This window comes from Sinocyclocheilus grahami, unplaced genomic scaffold, assembly GCF_001515645.1.
Source record: "Sinocyclocheilus grahami isolate Dianchi unplaced genomic scaffold, SAMN03320097.WGS_v1.1 scaffold638.1, whole genome shotgun sequence".
NCBI lineage: Eukaryota > Metazoa > Chordata > Actinopteri > Cypriniformes > Cyprinidae > Sinocyclocheilus > Sinocyclocheilus grahami.
Genome location: NW_015505817.1, coordinates 286,876 through 308,073, shown reverse-complemented (window position 1 = coordinate 308,073; position 21,198 = coordinate 286,876). Strand labels below are relative to the sequence as shown.

The 21,198-nt window shown below is 35.8% G+C and overlaps 1 protein-coding gene across 2 annotated transcripts in view; it reads right to left on the bottom strand.

The window, feature by feature from the left end:
* Window positions 1-18,257, bottom strand: part of auh (AU RNA binding protein/enoyl-CoA hydratase) — a 26,522-nt gene extending 8,265 nt beyond the window's left edge. The window contains exons 1-6 of one of the 2 annotated variants that reach the window (XM_016241897.1): window positions 18,038-18,257; window positions 17,663-17,730; window positions 16,834-16,921; window positions 16,304-16,390; window positions 15,796-15,888; window positions 13,692-13,748 (exon numbers count right to left, since the gene is read on the bottom strand). In XM_016241897.1, the coding sequence (XP_016097383.1) occupies window positions 13,692-13,748; window positions 15,796-15,888; window positions 16,304-16,390; window positions 16,834-16,921; window positions 17,663-17,730; window positions 18,038-18,209 (565 nt within the window). In that variant the 5' untranslated portion in view covers window positions 18,210-18,257. Of the gene's footprint in view, window positions 1-13,691; window positions 13,749-15,795; window positions 15,889-16,303; window positions 16,391-16,833; window positions 16,922-17,002; window positions 17,283-17,662; window positions 17,731-18,037 lie in introns of those variants that run through there. The other variant, XM_016241898.1, reaches the window with a different exon arrangement.
* Window positions 18,258-21,198: the final 2,941 nt, after the last annotated feature.

Below are 21,198 nucleotides of genomic sequence, written 5' to 3'. Positions count from 1 at the left end.
AAGCATTTTAGCCAGTATCTTTACATCTACGTTCAAAAGACTGATTGGCCTGTACGAACCACATTCGTGTGGGTCTTTGTCTTTTTTCAAAATCAAAGACTGACGGAGGGTTGGAGGCAGACAGCCATTATTAAGGGAGTCCAATAACATGTTTAGGAGTGGCGTTTTAAGTGTTTGAGAAAACCTCTTAAATTCAACAGGGAACCCATCCGGGCCAGGGGTCTTGCCATTCTGCATACTCTGCATCTCCTCTGTGGAAAAAGGTAATTCTAGCTCTTCTCTCATTGCGTCCGTTATTGTAGGTATAGGCAATGGTTCAAAAAAACTTTCCATAAGGGACCGATCTGTTGGGGGGGATGGGATTCTGACTTGTATAGCAAAGAGTAATAATCTTTCAAATGTTTAGCAATACTAACAGGGTCAGTAATCAAATTACCATCGGAGGACCGAGTCTTAGAAATAAAATTGAGCTGACTTTTCCTTTAACTGAAGTGCAAGAAGTTTACTTGGCTTGTCACCATGCACAAAAAAATGCATGTTTAGCCTTCAGCAATAACTTTTCAGCCTGATGGTTTGATAACATATTAAAATCAGATTGAAATTTGAGTCTCTTTTTGTAAATTCCAGGATCTGGAGAAGCTGCATAAGCCGAATCAAGGCGAATTACTTCAAGAGATAATTCTTCTAGCTTCTTCCTTCTTTGTCTATTTACACAAGCCGAATATGAAACAACTTGACCCCGAGCATATGCTTTAAAAGATTCCCAAATTATGGAAGGTGAGGTCTCAGGGATGGTATTTATCTCCAAAAATATATCTAATTGATTTTTTAATGAATCACAAAATGCTTTATCAGAGTAGTCATTAACTTTTAAATGCATCATTATGCAATCATATGAAGAGAGTTCTCGTCATGATAGACCCGCGACTGGCAGATCAACGTGCTTCATTTCTCTCCAGTACGGTAGGAAATTAAATTAAATGAAAAGTGGATGATGTTAACCGTGACAAGATGATTACAGTGCAGTTTAAACTGTGACAGAATGCACGTAATTAAGCACCAGAGCGTCCGTTAAAGACACAGATATGACCAAGTAGTATGTCCCAAAGCTTGCCTACTAATCTTCTATATACTCAAAAGTATGTACTTTTTCTTCACAAAAAGAGTACATACTTTTATGGCATAGTATAAGTAGGCGAATTGGGACGCAGCAACAGTGTTTATAAGTGCAGCTCTGCTTTGTTTACAGCAGTAAGCAAGGAAACGCTGTATCGCTGCTGTTAATAAGCGCCACCTGCTGGCAGAGAGTGAATTTGCACCTCATTCAGCCCGTCTGCTGTTTCGGTTTCGTTCAGATGTTTTATTTAGTATACTTTCACAAATCTAAAATCAGACCATTCTGTTTTTGATTCAAATGAAGAAACTAAACAATCAAATTTAAATCAAAAACTGCTAATGCTGCATGTATGCAGCATCTTTGTATGGATCGCGATTAAAATATAGTGGTTGGCTCGATTATTAAATGGAAAGAGCACAGTTTGTTTATATGAAGAGATTTATTTTATTTGTATTATTTATTCTTTTTTTTGGGATTTGTTTAAAATTTGTAATTTAGTGTTGCTATTTGACATATTTCAATTTCACAATGAAATGTGCAGCATTTTGACTAAGAAATAATAAAAGATCACATTTATATTTTAACTTAAATATCATTTTGATAAAAAACAATTGTGAGAAAACTGCAGTGTAAACTCAGTATCATGAATCGTACTGCATCGTGAGTTGAGTGAATCATTACAAAATATAGCAAATACTGAAAACAGTAATAGTCAAAAATTATTACATTTAAAAGAACTGTTTTCTATTTTTTTCCTATATTTTAAAATGTAATTAATTAACTGGATTTTCAGCATCATTACTCCAGTCTTAAGTCTCACACGATCCTTCAGAAATCATTCTAATTTGCTGATTTGAAACATTTCTTATTAATGTTGAAAACAGTTCTGTTGCTTAATTTTTTTATGGTAACCATGATACAATATTTCAAGGATTGTTTGATAAACAAAGCATTTGTTTCAAATAGAACAGACGCCATATACTTTGCTAGCACTCTCTCTCTCTCTCAAGTTTTCTGATTGGCTGTGTCAGATTCCTCTTTTTCACTCTATGGTGTCTGTGCTTTCTAAGGCTGCTTTTTGTCAATTTTTAGATAAAAAAACGAATCATTACAAAATATAGCAAATACTGAAAACAGTAATAGTCAAAAATTATTACATTTAAAAGAACTGTTTTCTATTTTTTTCCTATATTTTAAAATGTAATTAATTAACTGGATTTTCAGCATCATTACTCCAGTCTTAAGTCTCACACGATCCTTCAGAAATCATTCTAATTTGCTGATTTGAAACATTTCTTATTAATGTTGAAAACAGTTCTGTTGCTTAATTTTTTTATGGTAACCATGATACAATATTTCAAGGATTGTTTGATAAACAAAGCATTTGTTTCAAATAGAACAGACGCCATATACTTTGCTAGCACTCTCTCTCTCTCAAGTTTTCTGATTGGCTGTGTCAGATTCCTCTTTTTCACTCTATGGTGTCTGTGCTTTCTAAGGCTGCTTTTTGTCAATTTTTAGATAAAAAAAACTTTCATCTTTAAAGTGGAACAAATCTACTCATTTGAGCACAGGTCAGTTCTGATTAGAGCAAACTGAGCAAAACGTTTGTATTAAAAATGGCAAAGCGATAGGACACAAGAACTGTCTGATCAGCCACATTAATCATCTGAGAAATGCATGTTTAATTCACAGTTGCAACAACTCTCATGTGATCAATGCTTGTTGCACACATTGAAAGGTGTTGGTCTTTCACCGTTGGAAGACAAACTCTCATGATACTGACTCACAGAGGCGGCCGAGCGTTAGAAACACCTGACAAAGCTAATTGTTTTATGATGTCTTTAAACTGCGTCTTACAAATGATTGGCACAACTTATTGGTTGCACCCATGTTCCTAGGAGCTTTCATTTATTTCAGATTAACCTTAACAAGGAACTCCACACGTGCAACTCAAAAGACAACTAAGGTCACAGTCAACATGTAATTATGGTCACTGCAATGCAATTCAACAGAGACGGAGCAACTCAACACAGCACAATAAAGAGAAATCACCAACAGACGAATGAAGGAACAAGGAGAGTGTGTGTCGATGTTTAAAAATCTGAACCTGCCCAACCCCATAAGCACGACAGGCTGTGATGTTTTTAAACAATAGCTACAATCCTATCTATTCAACAGCAGGAAATTAACTTCATTGCTATCTAGGAAGTATGTTGAAAACATTTGACCGGTTTAGCTACTCTAGGCATGCATGACAAGTATTTCGAAGGAAAATTTGATGCATTAAATTTTTAGTTCAAGGCAAACTGTGCAGTTTTCAATGTTATAAATACTTCTGTAGTCTTCTATCACACAGCTGATGTAAAACTGAAGACTCATTATTTATTGTAAATATTCTCAATTAAAACCCGCATGCTGCCATGTTTCTCCCATAGAAATTAGACGCTTGAATATTTACGCAGATCTTTTCCATACAGTTCACAATGAGCAGGGTTGCCAAGTTCTAGGACACAAGCAAGTAAACATCAGATCATATTTCTGAAAAATAATCACATCTGCATTCCAATTAAAAAATGCCACTGGTTCAGAACTGGTTTCCTTATGTGGCATAACTGAATGCAGTTGCGTAAGACAGAGAGTGAGACGTATAGTAGGAGATACAGTATGTACCCTAAAATGGAGAAAGTTTCTGTGGATGGGAAGATAATCAGTGAATGATTCAAATTTAAGTCTGTTCCTCATATTATCGTCTGGCTTCAGAAGAAGAGTAGAGTGCAAGTTAAATGGACCAACTTTATGGTTCTTTCTATGGTGTGTTTTTATTTATTGCGTTTTCTTGGACATGAATTAATTTTTGTGAATTTCTTTAATGAGTCAGGGATGCACATAAGTGGTGTGCAGGTGTGCATGCACGACCAAAAAAATAAATAAAACAAATCTTACAATATAATACAATAGTATTATAAATATACTGTATATGTATAATACTATAAATTATAAATATTTATTATTTTATATTTAAAAAAACAGGTAAAATGCAATAATACTATCATTATTATTTTATTTTTTATAATTATATTTAATGGGTCACACTAGGTGCAGTGTGATCACCAAACCAAAGCTCCAGGTGCTCTCTCATGAGAACCAGACTGAAAAGCTTAAGTGCTTAAATGAGTCATTTGAACTAACACAGTAGGGCATTTTGGTGCCACTATTGAAATCAAGCCACCTTTAACTCAATTAAAAAAAAAATGAAAAATAACATTCTGAAGCCTCCATTTATAATCATTGAGTCATGAAACTTTACTTTGGAAATTTGCTGTTTTGGCGTGTTACTGCAACTTGAATTCACATAATCAGGCCATCTTTTGACTCCGTTGCACAACTCTTACTCAAGCTCTTGGGTGAAATATGTTTGCACATGAAAGCTCAGGGACGTGTTGCATAAGTGCTCACTAATAAAGCAGTTCCCTGCCCTCTAAAAGACACATGAATAAATAATAGTGTTTATGAATCTAGGGCACAGCCGCACCGACTGACTGTCTTTCCAGTTTGACTATATTTCTGTCAGAGCATTCTTGGACAGCAGCGCAAATATTCCACCGCCTTTGTAGGAGTGCGTGACTTTTATACTGTACATACAGACAACCACAATATATAAATACAAATATGAGCAATAATGAGACCGATCTAATTTTATTGCAAGCTTCCCATTTCATTAGCCATCAAAATGAACTATCAATTCTCAGAAAACAAAACCACAAACAGGTTTGGAAAAACATGAGGGTGACTGTAGGTTGATTTCCTGAAACATTGTAGAGCTTTTGAAAATCGTATGCTTTTTTTTTTTTTTTTTGCAATTCCATTTGGAACTCAAAAAAGCATTTGGAGTGCTTATCTTTGAATCATGATGCTTTTCTTTAGAAATTTGCTGTTTTGACATGTTATTGCAACAAGGTCAGGTTCCTTTAATATGAATTTGAATCAACCCATCTTTTGACTCTATTGCACAACTCCTACTTACCGTAAACAACACAATATGCAAATACAACCAAGAGCAACAAGACAGATCTAATTTTATTGCAATCTCATTTCATTAGCCATCAACTGTTTTTAACAAACAAATGTATATCTGTGGCTCTTCAATGATTTATTAAATATTATGATAATCCCTGATGTTAGAGAAATACAGTAGTAGATCAAATATACACGTTGTTGATCAAACCTTGTTCCCAATATCAGTGGTTTTGCTATGACTAAACTCAAAGACTTGAGCCAGTACCAAACAACACTGTGTTATGCGGCAGAGATTTCACAAGAAATTCAGGGAAATCCTTGCATCACATCAGTCCTGGCTAGAGAGAAAGTGGCCTTTGCCTTTATACAGCGCATTTACAACAACACCACCAGATTACCAGAAACAGTGTCAACACGCTGAAGAAAGACGGAGGGTAAAGAGTGTGACAGAGGTTAGCTAAGGGTTGTTTTGAAACCAGCAGCAGAGGCTGGTAAGTGTTACACATTGCATTCCAAGAAACAGGAGCGGCCGTCAAGAAAAAGCGTCACAGTCAAACATGTGCTGGAGTTCCTGGAAGGGCTACACAATCCTTGCAGCCTTTAATCTAATCTTGTCCAACTTGACAGGATTTACAGACTCAACACGCATGGATAAGACATAAATAGTGCTGCGAACGTTCTTCTACTTTCAAATAACATGTACATTTTATGATTGAACCTTATGGTTTTTGTTTTACTTTGGGCTTTTTTGAGCCCATAATAATGGCCTAAATTCTGAAAAGGAACTAATTTCTTTCTACATTCAAATTATGGGTCTCATTCATAAAACTCAACTAACATAATTGTGCTCTTAATTCTTATATAAATTGCTACGTTTAGTTCAATGTCCCAATTTACAAAACAAAAAGCTACTGTTTACATATAAATCATTCTGCTTGTGTTTGATGAATGATTCACAATGTTTGCAATCAAATAATTACCTGTATTTATTCTAAAAGATGTGGTTACAGAGTATATACCTTTTGATTGACAGTATGCGCACATTCTTATTTAACTACTTTAACTGTGCAATGCCTCACAAACTAGTGCTGTCAACTGATTAATCGCATCCAAAATAAAAGTTTGTTTACATAATATATGTGTGTGTACTGTGTATATTTATTATACAAGTACACAAACATGCAGTATATATATTTTGAAAATATTTACATGCATATATTCATATAATTCAATATATATATTTAATATACAAACATAAATTTCTATCTGAAATATATACATGCATGTGTAATATAAATATATATATATTATTTATGTATAAATACATATACAGTGTGTGTACTTTGTGTGTGTGTGTGTGTGTATATATATATATATATATACACACACACAAAATACACACGCATATGAGACCCTGGACCACAAAACCAATCATAAGGGTCAATTTTTCGAAAGTGAGATTTATACATCATCTGAAAGCTGAATAAATTTAGTTTGTTTGTTATGCAAGTTTGTTAGGATCGGACAATATCTGGCCGAGATACAACTATTTGAAAATCTGGACTCTGAGCAAAATATTGAGAAAATCATCTTTAAAGTTGTCCAAATTAAGTTCTTAGCAATGCATATTACTAATCAAAAATGAAGTTTTGATATATTTACAGTGGCTCAAAATATCTTCATGGAACATGTTCTTTACTTAATATCCTAATGATTTTTGGCATAAAAGAAAAATCTATAATTTTGACCCATACAATGTATTGTTGGCTATTGCTACAAATATCCCCCAGCAACTTAACACTGCTTTTGTGCTCCAGGATCACATATAACATAATAATAAACAAAATCTTTTATTTTGGATGCGATTAATCGTTTGACAGCACTATCACAAACACACTTAAAGGTAAAGATATGATTCAAGTGTGTCTTTCAACACCACGAGAAAAAACATGAACAAGCACATACAAACATCTACTGTAACACTCCACCCCATTTATCTGCTATCACTGCATTTCGCACTATTTAAAAGGTGTGCCGGTGATAAGGTTCACAAACAAAAACACACGTCTCACACGTCTCTCCTGATACAGAAGGCCTATATACTACCGGCCTGGACTGACCTTCTGTTCCTCAGCATTGCATACGTAACACTCATTCCCAGCACAGGACAGGAAGCATGAAGAACTATGAAAATAAACCAGTGAACTGATCTTTCCACAGTATGGCTGCCAGTGGATTTCGTGAATTATGACTTCAAGAAAGTTTATCTGAAAATTAAAATGGTCAGTTGATGTATTAGTTAGTTGATGCATTAACTAACGTTAAGTAATGGGACCTTATTGTATAGTGTTACCCAAAAAACAAAGAAGGTGAATCAACATTGAAGATAATTGGTTTCGCTTCAAAAGCTACACTCAGAGGTGTCGCATTCAGCGTCCTGTTTTAACCTCCATGTGATTTCATATTTGTTGTGATAATGTGTGGACCAGTGATAAACAGAGACGGTTTAATCTGATCTGTGCAACAGTCCTTCTGAAGAATCTGGGCCAGGCTAACCAAAGCATACCGAGGTACTGAAAAGTGGGTCAGTGGATCTATTATTATAAAGAATGACTTTACTTACTGTAGAGTTAATCAGTAAGGAGATTTTGATATTTCTTTACTGCTGTTAGATACACTTACGAGTGCCTGGAACTACTTAAAGGGACAGTTCATCAAAATTCACTCACCCTCAATTTGCTCCAAACCTATATGAGTTTCTTTCTCCTGCTAAACCCCCAAAAACATATTTTGAAGAATGCTGGTAACCAAACAACTGATGGTAGCCACTGACTTCTATAGTATTTTTTTTCCATACTGTAGAAGTCAATGGGCACTGTCAATTGTTTGATTACCAACATTCTTCAAAATATGTTTTTTTAGAAAACTCATAGGTTTGTACAACTTGAGGGTGAGCAAATGATGACAGAATTTAAATTTTTGGGTGAACTATATCCACTGTAACTAGATAAACAAAAAACAAAAACAAAATGCTTGTAGGGATGTGCAAAACTACATATTTTTAAAATCGACTAGCCATTCAGGCAAAACTCCAACAACCTATTAAGAAATCCCAGTATAATTAGGCTGTTTCCAGTCTAAAAACAACTTCTGTGGCATGAGGATAAAGATAAACATTAATTTATTTATGGTCAGATTTCAAGTTTGACAGTTTCACCATGGTTTAAAAAGCCCTTATACAGCAATGCAAATGGGTTTTGAAAGAATTTTAATTTCACTGTGATTTAATTTGCAAGAAAGCAGTACACTCTTAAAAATAAAGATGCTTAAAAGGTTCTTCACAGCGATGCCACAGAGGAACCATTTTTGGTTCCACAAAGAACCATTCAGTCAAGAACCATCTCTTTCTTATCTTTTTATAATCTGAACAACCTTCTTTCGCCACAACTAAACAGAAAGCTTCTTCAGATGTTAGTTAAAGGTTCTTTATGGAACCATTTAGACAGAAAGGTTCTTGGAGATCGTGAAGCACCTTTATTTTTTAAGAGTGTAGCGGTGACGATTTATTCTGAAACCACACAACTAGGATGGATTACGATTGAGATATTGTATATTACATCTGCAAATGAACAAAAGTAACTTTGTCAGAACAGCTAACTGCAATTTGCACATGCAAATGGAGCAAAACAGTAGATCTTACAATCTCAGCCTAGTTTTACTGGAAATATGTGCCTCAATCTACATTTTCAAAAACACACCTATAAATACAATTGATAGTTTCCAGAAAATATACACTAGAATCAAACGCCATCATGTCTATTCCATTTCACACAGATTATGATTAAGGGGGCAAATTATTGATTACTAAACACTTATTTTTGTTATGCTATGTCCTCAAAATGGTTTTACCATATAGTGAACGTTTTGTAAACAACATTGATGTTTGCATCACATATGCAGCACTATGGGCCAGTTTTACTAACAGCTTGCGTCAGAGCAAACCGTCTTTTGGTGTTAAAATAGTACTGTCAGGTTTTAGTAAAGACGCGCAGTGACCAATTAGCGCTGAAAAGGTGTGGACTGTTATTTTTGCGCCTGAACTTATTGAATATGTATTTGTAGGAGTTCCCCTTTCAGACGCGAAAGTTACGGGAGGAGAGTATTCAAATGCGCTTTACTAATGTTTGCGCTCGTCAAATTACTGGCATTTGCGCTTGAAATGGCTGCAATTATTGTTGCTCGGAGGAAACAACTTCTTTGTTTTCTTATAAATGCTTGACCGGTCAACATAAATGTGACCCTGGAGCACAAAACCAGTCGCTGGGGGATATTTGTAGCAATAGCCAACAATACATTGTATGGGTCAAAATGATTGATTTTTCTTTTATGCCAAAAAATCTTTAGATATTAAGTAAAGACCATGTTCCATAAAGATATTTTGTAAATGTCCTACTGTTAATATATAAAAACTTAATTTTTGATTAGTCATATGCATTGCCAATAACTTAATTTGGACAACTTTAAATGCGATTTTCTCAATATTTAGATTTTTTTGCAACCTTAGATTCACAATTTTCAAATAGTTGTATCTCAGCCAAATATTGTCCTATCCTAACAAACCATACATCAATGGAAAGCTTATCTTAATAGATAATGTATGAATCTAATACGTATATAAAAAAGACCCTTATGACTGGTTTCACAATGGAAGTCACAAATCCTTCAGCTGGTCACTAACAACTTGATGCCATACAACAGTAGACAAGTCCCCACATTACCCAGAATTCATATTTCACTTTGTAAGGGCCAAACAGGTTGTGAACTCAAGCGGTGAAGCTGGCTCTGTCCTCTCGAGTCTCCAGTGGATAGTCATACCTGATCTTCCTCATTCTCAATAGTGTTACCGCTGCTTCCTCATGACTGGCTTTCTGTGCTTTGGTCACCAATGCCTCATACGCTAGAACTGGAAATGAGTTTCCTTCTAATAGACGATGCCATGGTATAAATAATATTAAAATCTCCACTGATGGAAGCATTTCGATTGTCGCAAAGACTAATTTTGTTATGATCGACAAAATCTCAAAGGAAGGCCCAAATCCCAGTCACCCTTGTCTTCCCCATTGGCATGTTGATGTGTGCTAAAGGCACGTGGCCATGTGATTTGTCAGTCCAGGGTGTGAATATTCCTTGCTATTCTGACCCCACTATGTGCTGAGTCATTGGAAATGAGCTTCATGCGGTGAAGAGGCTGGCATGATTGAGTCAGCCACAGGCTACGCTCCCATATACTCTTGAATTCAGCACCCATAACTGGAAATGTTGATTTATCAAACACTACTCAAACAACTCAAGACTTCATGTGGAAAATTACAATATCCTTTGCTGTTTTGCAATTTTCCAAATGCTACCAATCAAGCACTCTTTGGTAATCAGGGAGCCAATTAAATAATTATCTTTGGAGTAGCAAGCAAGCATTACACATTATCAACAGAGCGCTAAAAGGAACATGCCCTGACTCAAAGCAGAGGGAAACCACCGCAGGTCTGAAGTAATTCAACCAGAAATCAAAGTTCTGTCATCATTTACTCAATGGTCCTTTATCCATTCAATAATAGGTAGTAGTGACCATGGCTCCAAAAACCTATACACACAACACACAATAAAAGAACCTTAAAGGGGTCATGACATGAGAAATCAAATTTGCCTTGATATTTTGGCATATAAGAGGTCTTTGTAAGATTAAAACAGCCTGCAGGTTTCATAGCTTAAAGTGTCCTCCTCGTTATAAGCAAAGCATTTATTTAATCAAGCTCCAAAAACGGCTCGTTCTGGATTTGAGGTGCAGGGTGACATCACTATTTATTTGCATAAACACCGCCTCCAGAGCAAGACATCGACGTATAGTTTTCTTCTCACCATAGGCCCCGCCCACTGGTGTTCAGTCAGCTGACACTTGATTTTGATTACGCTGAAAGTGAGTGTCGCGTCAAAAGCAAACAGAAATGACAGTCACTGTCGCTATCTCGTCTACACTGGATACAGTAAACAGATGTGCGTTCACTTTCTGACTCAGTCCACGCTCGAGTCTGTCGTCAGGAGAAGTGCAGTGAAAAATCGTTCACTTTGACGCGTTTGGTTTAAACAGCTTGTTCACATCTTTGTACAGATATCAGAAAGATCCCAGCGTAAGGAACAAACACCCCGGATCGTGTCGGAGGATTTTGTTTTGTAAACGAGGCACAGTGTCATGGAGAGTTCACAAAGAAACATTTGTTGAAAGATGAAGCAGCACTAGATCTGACTGCAGCTGCATCACAAACCATAAGTAAATGATTTCATAATGCTCGGTCTTGAAATGACCGTTTTATTTGGATTATGTTGTCAAAACACATGCAATAGCGAGGGGCTTTGATACAGTCTCCTATGCAGTGACATTAGCCAATCATAACCGTGGCCGATTACTGACAAGCCTTAAAGGGGTCATATGATGCTTTTTTAAAGATCATTATTTTGTGTATTTGGTGTAACAGAATATGTTGACATGCTTTAATGTTCAAAAAACACATTATTTTTCAAATACTGTACATTATTGTAGGTCCTCTATGCCCGTCGTTTTCTACAAAGCTCGTTTTCTACAAAGTCCCTCCTTCCGAGACATGTGGGGGCGTGTTAGAACGAGGCGTTTTAGGTAGGTGTGACTGACTCTTAACTTTTATAAAGAATATCTCTTTGGATTTGAGACTTTAGTCTTTGCAACTTTACAGATCTTCTTTATGCACCAAGAGCTTGTAACACTCCAAAGAGAAAGAAACAATTGAAATCGCATCATATGACCCCTTTAAAGGACACACCCCTTAAAACAGGTTGTTTTAGACAGAGGATCAGAATGAGGGTTGACAATTATAATTTTTCCATATATTTATGTTTTTGTTTGTTCAAAAAAAACTTTATTAACATTATAAGTAAACCTCAAGGAACATAATAATAAATAAAAAAAACATGAAAGGTTCCTCAAGGAACATTAAAATAATTTTAAAAAATCCATGTCATGACCCCTTTAAACGTAGTCCACGTCTCACATGCAATATTTTTTGAAGGAAGATTGAAAGTTAGGTGGTCATTCACTAAAAAGAGTCTCCTCCATTACAGACAACTTTTTTTTCTTTTTTTTTTTGGCCATTGTTACAAAAAAGCAGAATTGTAACTCATCCTGCGTTCCAGTAAATAAAATGTTTCAGCTGTCCGCAAAGATGCGACGTTCACATCTTCAGATAACAGGTCAAACAAATTGGTTCAAAACAGCACAACACCGAACCAAAAAAAAAAAAGGTCTAGTCCTGACGTCTTCGCCACTGTTTTTCCAGGGTCTCTCAGCCTAATAAAGCTCTGGCTGGTTGGGCGGGTGCCAAAGCTCTGGTGACCTATTTTCATCCTGAAGACAGAAACCCCTCTGGCTGCAGGTCAAGCCTTGAGTGATAACCTCAACGGCTGTCTGGACTGACACTATATACTGAAACACAGATACTTTCCATCTTAACCACATGTACCTAGATAGGGACCTGGAAAACATGCCACTGGTTTTGCCTTCATCCAACAAATCATAAATCTGTCTGCTGCAGAATAGTCCTGTATCTTATGAGCTACAGTGGCCCCAAAAGTATTTGGACACTTGAACATTTCTAAATGGCACCTGGTTTGATTTTGTTATCTAATGCAGTGACATCTGCAAACAAACAACGTCATTCTCTCGCAAAATAACATAGATTTTCTTTGCATTTTGGCAATGTCAAGATGATTTTAGTGAACAGATTAACTCAATTCAAAGAGGTGTAACCAGAGGTGTGGTTTTCCACATTAATAGATATGTTACATTAAGACAACCACAAAGCATCCGCATTATTTTTCTAGATCTTTTAATAATATATGATTATAATATACTCTTGAATTTGGAGCACAAATCTTGCACTATGCAGCTTGAAAGGCACATCAGAAATATTTACATTTCTGCTGCTATTCTAACTTTAGAACTTTACAAAGCTATAACTGAAACAAAATAGCAACTCCAGGAAATTATGCACAGAAGTTTGAAAGAAAACGTGTCTTTGAATAATAATTTTATTGTGTTCTGTGTTCCTTTTCGTGGCAGTTGGAAGTATTTGGCCCAGTTTGTTATGAGATACAACCTAGTAAGCTGCCTTATAGGTCTCATGATATGATTCAATAAAAAGGGATGCACAGAAGTTTCCAATTAAACTTTACCGAAACACTTGACAAACAAAATGTATTTTATTGCCTAAATGACTTGCGACGGTCTACATTGACAACTGCCTGTAAGGCAGCATACTAACTGAGAACCTCTGAATGGGTGAATCTGAATTCATTCAATCATTTACAGCGAGATCATCGCACTGTTCTTGCTCACTGTACTCTTTTTATGGCTGTTTAGTATTTGAATATCCGCTTTGGTTTCAACGCCAAAATAATAAAGAATACAACTGATCACACAATTTTTAGATTTTTAGAACTAATTACAAATATAGACAGAGGCACTTACCAGCGCCTGGGATGATGGCTAATTTAGTCTCAACTAGTCCCATCTTAGCAGAGCTGGCTGTAAAAGAGGTCAAAGTGTGGAGAATCAGTTAACCTATTTGTTTTCAAAGAGATAAATCTCAGAAGACCCTGAAACATATGAATGCCTTCAGAAATCACACATTTTAAATCAGGTAAACAGCGATAAAATAATCAGGTTTATGATGCATACAATATTATAAAGAATACAATACTCATACTAACTGTGCTCCAATTAAAAGACATTTTGTTTTATCAATAACTAATACTTTAGTTATAAATAGTTACTTTCTTGTGACACTGAACAGCACATACTGATAAATAAACTCATCAACAAGTGAAAGTAGTTTAATTTGCTTTGGATAAAAAAAACTTCCACATGCATAAATGTAAAAATTAAATTTCACAAACAAGTTTTTTTTCTGCGCATTAAATATGAACCGTTATGTTTAGTTCTCACTCCTTCCAAAATACTTAAAGGCAGCCAGTTTATTTCACAGTTTGAAACCATGAAAACTATTTCAGAGGCATCTGAAAAGAACACTAAATAATACTCTGCATTAATTTTTTGTAATACTTAGTTATTCTTAAAGCATTCTATAATTTCTAAATTTGTTACAGCAGCACAACTTTGAGTCAGTGTGCAATTACACTGAATATAGACCATAAATATCCATATTTGAAAAAAGGTGCCTTGTGTGAAAACATATGGTGTGAAATGCATTTGAAGAAGTGCAGGAGACCTGTTATAGCATCATGCACAGATTTCCTAAATCTAAATCTGAGTGTGAGAGGAGAACGCATGAAAAAAGCCATCTGCTATCTGACAGCATAATGAAGACATGTTAATTCACAACACTGAGTGAACCAAGATACACTAATAAAACCATTAAAGGGGTCATGACATGAGAAATCAAATTCGCCTTGATCATTTGGCATATAAGAGATCTTTGAACGATTAAAACATCCTGCAAGTGTCATAGCTTAAAATGTCCTCCTCGTTAATAAACAAAGCATTTATTTAATCAAGCTCCAAAAACGGCTTGTTTTGGATCTGAGGTTCAGGGTGACATCCCTAGTCATTTGCATAAACACCGCCTCCAGAGCAAGACATCGACGAACAGTCTTCTCACCATAGGCCCCGCCCACTGGAGTTCACTAGCTTAGCGGCTGACACTTGATTACGCTGAAAGCGAGTGTCGCGTCAAAAGCAAACAGAAATGACAATCACTGTCGCTATCTCGTCTACACTGGATACAGTAAACAGATGTGCGTTCACTTTCTGACTCAGTCCACGCTCGAGTCTGTCGTCAGGAGAAGTGCAGTGAAAAATCGTTCACTTTGACGCGTTTGGTTTAAAGGGGTCATATGATGCGATTTCAAGTTTTCCTTTCTCTTCGGAGTATTACAAGCTGTTCGTGCATAGATAAGATCTGTTTTTAGCAACATCATATGACCCCTTTAAACAGCTCGTAAGGAACAAACACTCCGGATCGTGTCGGAGGATTGTGCAGAGGATTTTTTTGTTTTGTAAACGAGGCACAGTGTCATGGAGAGTTCACAAAGAAACATTTGTCGAAAGATGAAGCAGCACTAGATCTGACTGCAGCTTAATACTGCTGTTTCTTATGCAGTGACATTAGCCAATCATAACAGTGGCTGATTCCCGACAAGCCTTAAAGTACACGCCCCTTAAAACAGGTCATTTTAGACAGAGGATCAGAATGAAGGTTGACAATTTTAATTTTTCCACACACACATATATATATATATATATATATATATATTTTTTTTTTTGTGCAAAAAACTTACATAAGTAAATGGAGGACCATATTAAAAAAAATATATATATCCATGTCATGACCCCTTTAAATCATTTTAGGTTGTTGTTGATCCCACACTTGTCCTGATTTCCAGTGGAGCTGAACTACAGTATAACCAGCTTGAGTATCTCTAATATGGATTTACACTCGAAGCATGTGCCAATAATAACTTTCTGTATTTAATTAAGATCATGCCTTTTGAACTGTGTGAATCAGCTACAGCTTGTGTTCATATAAAGTCATGAGATGAACCACATGCTCTACCTGCCACTCTGATGTCACAGGCAAGAGCCATTTCAAGACCTCCTCCAAGAGCCGCCCCATCAATGGCTGCAATCGTTGGCATGGGAAGAGTACCTAAAACATTTCATCAAATGCCTAAAAATGGATTAACCATTAAATGAAGTTCTCATATGTCAGCACTTTTCTAATTTGCAGTCAATTGTTTGTTTTTAATGGCTGAGCTGATCTCTAGAGAGCAGGGTTTCCATTGGATGAAATAATGGGGCTGTAATAACAAGCAATGATAGCTAATAGGATGTAAAATACATTACCCGTTTATTAATAATTAAATGAACTCTTCAAAACATTATCTCTGCAACTACTATTTACATTGTACAATTTCACAATGACCTTAAGCATAATGTGACTGTATGAAATTCTCTCATGGTGCTAACTTATAAATATTAGCTGTTTGGTTAAATAACTGGCAATATCAAATAAATTTGAGGAATACCTATTAAGATTTCAAGTTTTAAGTGGTTTAACTTACCAAGTTCTGTTATTAGTGTTCTTGCTTTAGTAACAAATGGTCCTACTTCACTCTGCTGCATCTTTGCTCTTTCTTTTAAGTCTGCGCCTGTTTAGACAAACATGCGTTGATGCAAAGTTGTGTTCTTGTGAAAGACATTGAATATCAGCCGATTTTAGTTCAAAGATCTGTATGCTTGAAATAATGAAACTGTAACGACATGGGCAATGGTTGGTACATTCACATTGGTTTGCCTGGTCAGATTTAAAGGCAAATTTACGTCAATTTTACTTCAATTATCCCTTTTAATAAATAAGCATGGTTTAATCAGAATGTATGTTTGTTGGCCATGTTTGTTTTCAGTCTTTCAGCAAAAAAGTAACAACTTTATCCACCCATGTACCCAACTTCTTTTGACTTAACCAAACCTGTGCGCAACCAATAATGTCATACCAACAATACAGCTGAATGTTGGTGTAACCCACACAATCCAGTCATACCCTGTACAGTTGTATGCAATTTGCATTAAACACTTCATTGGCTAAATATACCTGCGCAGAATATCCCAGGCACCATACTGCACAAAACTACAGTACGCACTTCGTTGTCCTTCTTCAGTGACTCGAGAGCTTCTGACATCTAGCAAAAACAAAACAAATCATAAAAAGGGGGATATTATGTACGTCATAGCTCTCATGTGCTATCGAATCAAATTCTAACGTTTGAGACGATGGAAGGAGACACATGGCCAGATTTCGGGTCCACTGCTGTAAGGAATATACTTTCCATGAACCATAGTACACTCTAAAGAAATTCAGAGACCTGTTACCACAACTTAAACAAATCAATGGTTTCAAGTTAAAAACTAATTTACTGATTTAATTAAACGTTTAGCTGCGAACATTGTCAACAGAACCCATTGAGCATAATTTAAACGGAAACATCTGTGTTAATTGATTTTTTAATATAATGATAAGCTATATTAATTGATATAAAATTGAACAATGGACTTCACGGCAGGAGGAGTTCCAGTTCTGGGTGACAGGTGAGGCTCGAGGGTTTGGCAACGCAGAGATCCCAGAGAGAACCCTGAAACAGACAAACAAACAAACATGTGAGCCATGCATCTCACCCAAACAAACACCAACATTAAAAGACTAGCAAAACAAAACAAGCAAAACACAAAATATCTTGACAGAAAAAAACAAAGACAACAACACTTAAAAAATAAAAACAGCAAAAGTCAAAAAAAAACAAAAACAAAACAAAAGAACGAATTTCTTCTTGACATTTTTTTTTTTTTAAGTATTAGGTAGTCATGTAGTGGCCAAGAGTGATTAACTATTACATTTTGACAAGTAACATTGTAAAAATACTCACCATTGTAACAAGATTTTTGCTGATGGCATTTTTAGATTGAGGGCGATTAATCCCCAAAACAACAATCCCTAAAACACAAGAACAGTTACACTACAATAAACAGTTGACAAATTGCAAGAAAATTTATGAAAAATCACAACTAAAACAGACCCTTGAAGTGACAAGAAAGTCTAATATTAGTTAGGAACATTTAATAATTTTGAGAGTATTGGGCAGATTTGGATTTCTAAACTCAGGCATTAACAGTAACAGGGCACTGAAACGGTTAAATAATGATGGGGCATTATGAGAGAAGCTGCAGAGTAACGCGTCTGCATTGCATATGAACCCGCAACACAAACTCTGTGATCAATCATTCGGTTACTTGTGCTCTACCTGAGTCATCACCGTCCAAGTACCTAACGATAAGGTCATCTGCAGACTTAACGTCGGAGCTGTGCAGTCGAAATGAGTGCAAAACACCGTCCGATCTGCAGACGCCGCTGATCACGTTCATCTGCGATCGGAGAGGCTGAAACAGCGCTCTGCACTTCACTAAAGCCGCCATGCTGCAGCCTTCCTCGACTTTCAACTCCGAACCGCGAGTCACGTGTCTGTTTCAGGTCACGTGTCTGTTTCAGGTCACGCGACCGCGGCGGCGGGATTTCTCTCTTAGGAAACACGGAGGGATCTGACACGACGGCTTGATCTTTAGGTAAAATATACAGCTTATACACAATTCATATGGTAAATTTATAAAAAACCTGTACGCCATTTGTCATTGACATTTAGCTTTACTCATTTAGCATACGCGAGTTACAAATCTAGCATTTTGGCGTATGATTCCTCACAAGAGCCAACAACATGCATTGTACGCAATGTCAAGTATATAGTCAGAGGTGGACAGTAACTAAGTACATTTACTTGAGTATTATTTTTTCTGGAAACTTATGACTTTAACTTCACTACATTTGAAAGACAAATGTTGTACTTTTCACTCCACTACATTTCTATCAAGATCCTCGAAGTAGAAAGTCGTTAGCAGCTTTGAAAGTCAGTGGGTGATTTTTTTTCTTCTCTAAAAACTCTTTTTTTTCTGCCAGTTTATCAGTAATCACTCTTGGGGCTACATTAAGTGATTTCCCATCGTTTTTTGAGCACTGACCAGTTCCAAATGTAATATTTATTTACAACAATTCAATAATAAGAAGTTAATATTGTGGTTTTGTATTAGACACAATATTGTCTTACAACAATAAAACAGTGCATTGACATAAAAAAGGAAATTTACTTTTGGTACTTAAGTACTTTTAAAAGCAAGTACTTCTGTACTTTTACTTAAGTAAAAATCTGTCTTTACAACTTTTACTTGTAATGGAGTAATATTTGACCAGCAGTATCTGTACTTTCACTCAAGTAATGGAGTTGAGTACTTTGTCCGCCTCTGCATATAGTATGCAAAGTTTCCTCATTATGAAAAATATTTGCAAACCTATATAAGACTAACGAGGTTTACTGCCTAGAGAATGTTATAGGTTCACCCTCAGCATGGAAAAACATGGTTTGCTGGACATATGTGTTCCATGTTTTTGGTTTTCTTTTCTTTTTTTTTAAGTTTATTTCATTTATTTAACAGGGACCATGCACAACACAAGTGTATTGCATCTGCAGTCCCAGGGCAGGATGTTGTTACAAAATTACAATAGTCCATCACACACAATACAATACATGCAATATCACATCATACTTAGTGATCACATGGTTTTCCTTTAGCCATACTTTAAGTTTAGTTTTAAAAATACAAAATGTTGTACACTCTCTAATCTCTAATGTAAACGGGTAATGAAGTCCATCTTTCTGCTGCTCTACCTGAAAAAATGTGGTTGTCCAAAGACAGTTTTCTTAAATTTAGTGGAACAGTCACCTCTAACTGATGACCTAGTCTCCCTAATATTGTCCTTACAGAAAGTCACACATTGTTTCATTTTGCTATTAATGTTTTAATAACTTATATTATAACTTTCTATGAAGCCTGCATCTATAATGCATTATTCTTAACACATTAAAATATATGCATAATGTATAATAGTTATCATGTATTATAAGGCTCATATCTTGACATTGGTAAAGATCTGCATATTGTTTTAATAAATCTTAACAGTAGTTGGGGTGGTTGTTCAGATTTGAGTGTTTCTAATGTAAATTTTACTGTGTGGTAGTTCAACTCATGCTAGCATTTAACATCTGAAACAGTGCAATATAACTGTGTTGATATTACAATAAATACAGCAAATGTGCAATATAACCCATTCATGATATATTCTGTTTAAAAGAAGACTTAATTTTACCTGTTACTTTACTTAAAGGGATACTCCACCCCAAAATTATAATGTTGTCATTAATCACTTACCCCCATGTCGTTCCAAACCCATAAAAGCTTTGTTCGTCTTCGGAACACAATTTAAGATATTTTGGATGAAAACCGGGAGGCTTGGGACTGCCCCATTGACTGCCAAGTAAATTACACTGTCAAGGTCCAGAAAAGTATGAAAGACATCGTCAGAATAGTCCATCTGCCATCAGTGGTTCAACCGAAGCAACGAGAATACTTTTTGTATGCGAAGAAAACAAAAATATAGACTTTATTCAACAATTCGTCTTCTCTGTGTTTCTCTGCATCACTGTAGCGCCATTTTGGAGAATAACCACTGAACACAAGCAGCGTACGCTATTCTGTGTCAGCCGCAAAGCCGTTTTCTACGTGTACGCTTTTTTTAACGCTTTGATTTGAATGAAAACAGCGCATCCGTGCAGCGCGGCTGACACAGAATAGCGTACGCTGCTTGTGTTCAGTGGTTATTCTCCAAAATGGCGCTACGGTGATGCGGAGAGACACAGAGGACCTTTCTGGACCTTGACAGTGTAATTTACTTGGCAGTCAATGGGACAGTCACAAGCCTCCCGGTTTTCATCCAAAATATCTTAAATTGTGTTTCGAAGATGAACAAAGCTTTTAGGGGTTTGGAACGACATGGGGGTAAGTGATTAATGGCAAAATGTTCATTTTGGGGTGGAGTATCCCTTTAAGGCAGACAAAGACCACATAAATATTATGACAACATTACAAAGCCATTTGGATGTTTAAAAGAAGGCTCTGTGTTCGAAACTTTTTACAGTAAATGACCACTCATAAAAATATATTGTGTAGATCTTAAACCATCAAGACATAATCTTAAACATTATAACTATGAAAACTATAATCCTTTGTGGCTTAAGAGCATACAGTGTGTTCATTGTGTGTTGTAAATCATCATTTAAAAAAAAATATAACCACAAATAGGTAAGTATTATAATGTATTATAACTGTTATTACAATTATTCATGAGATGATTCAACATATTATCAGGTTCTTTTAAGACATCTTATTCAGTAAATGTTATTTGCTCACTTACACACTGCATTAATGAGCACTCAGAGTTATAAAGAATTATATCTGTTGTTATATTCTATAGCTACAGTTGAGAATTGTGTGACCATTTTAGGTATTTCCTCAGAAT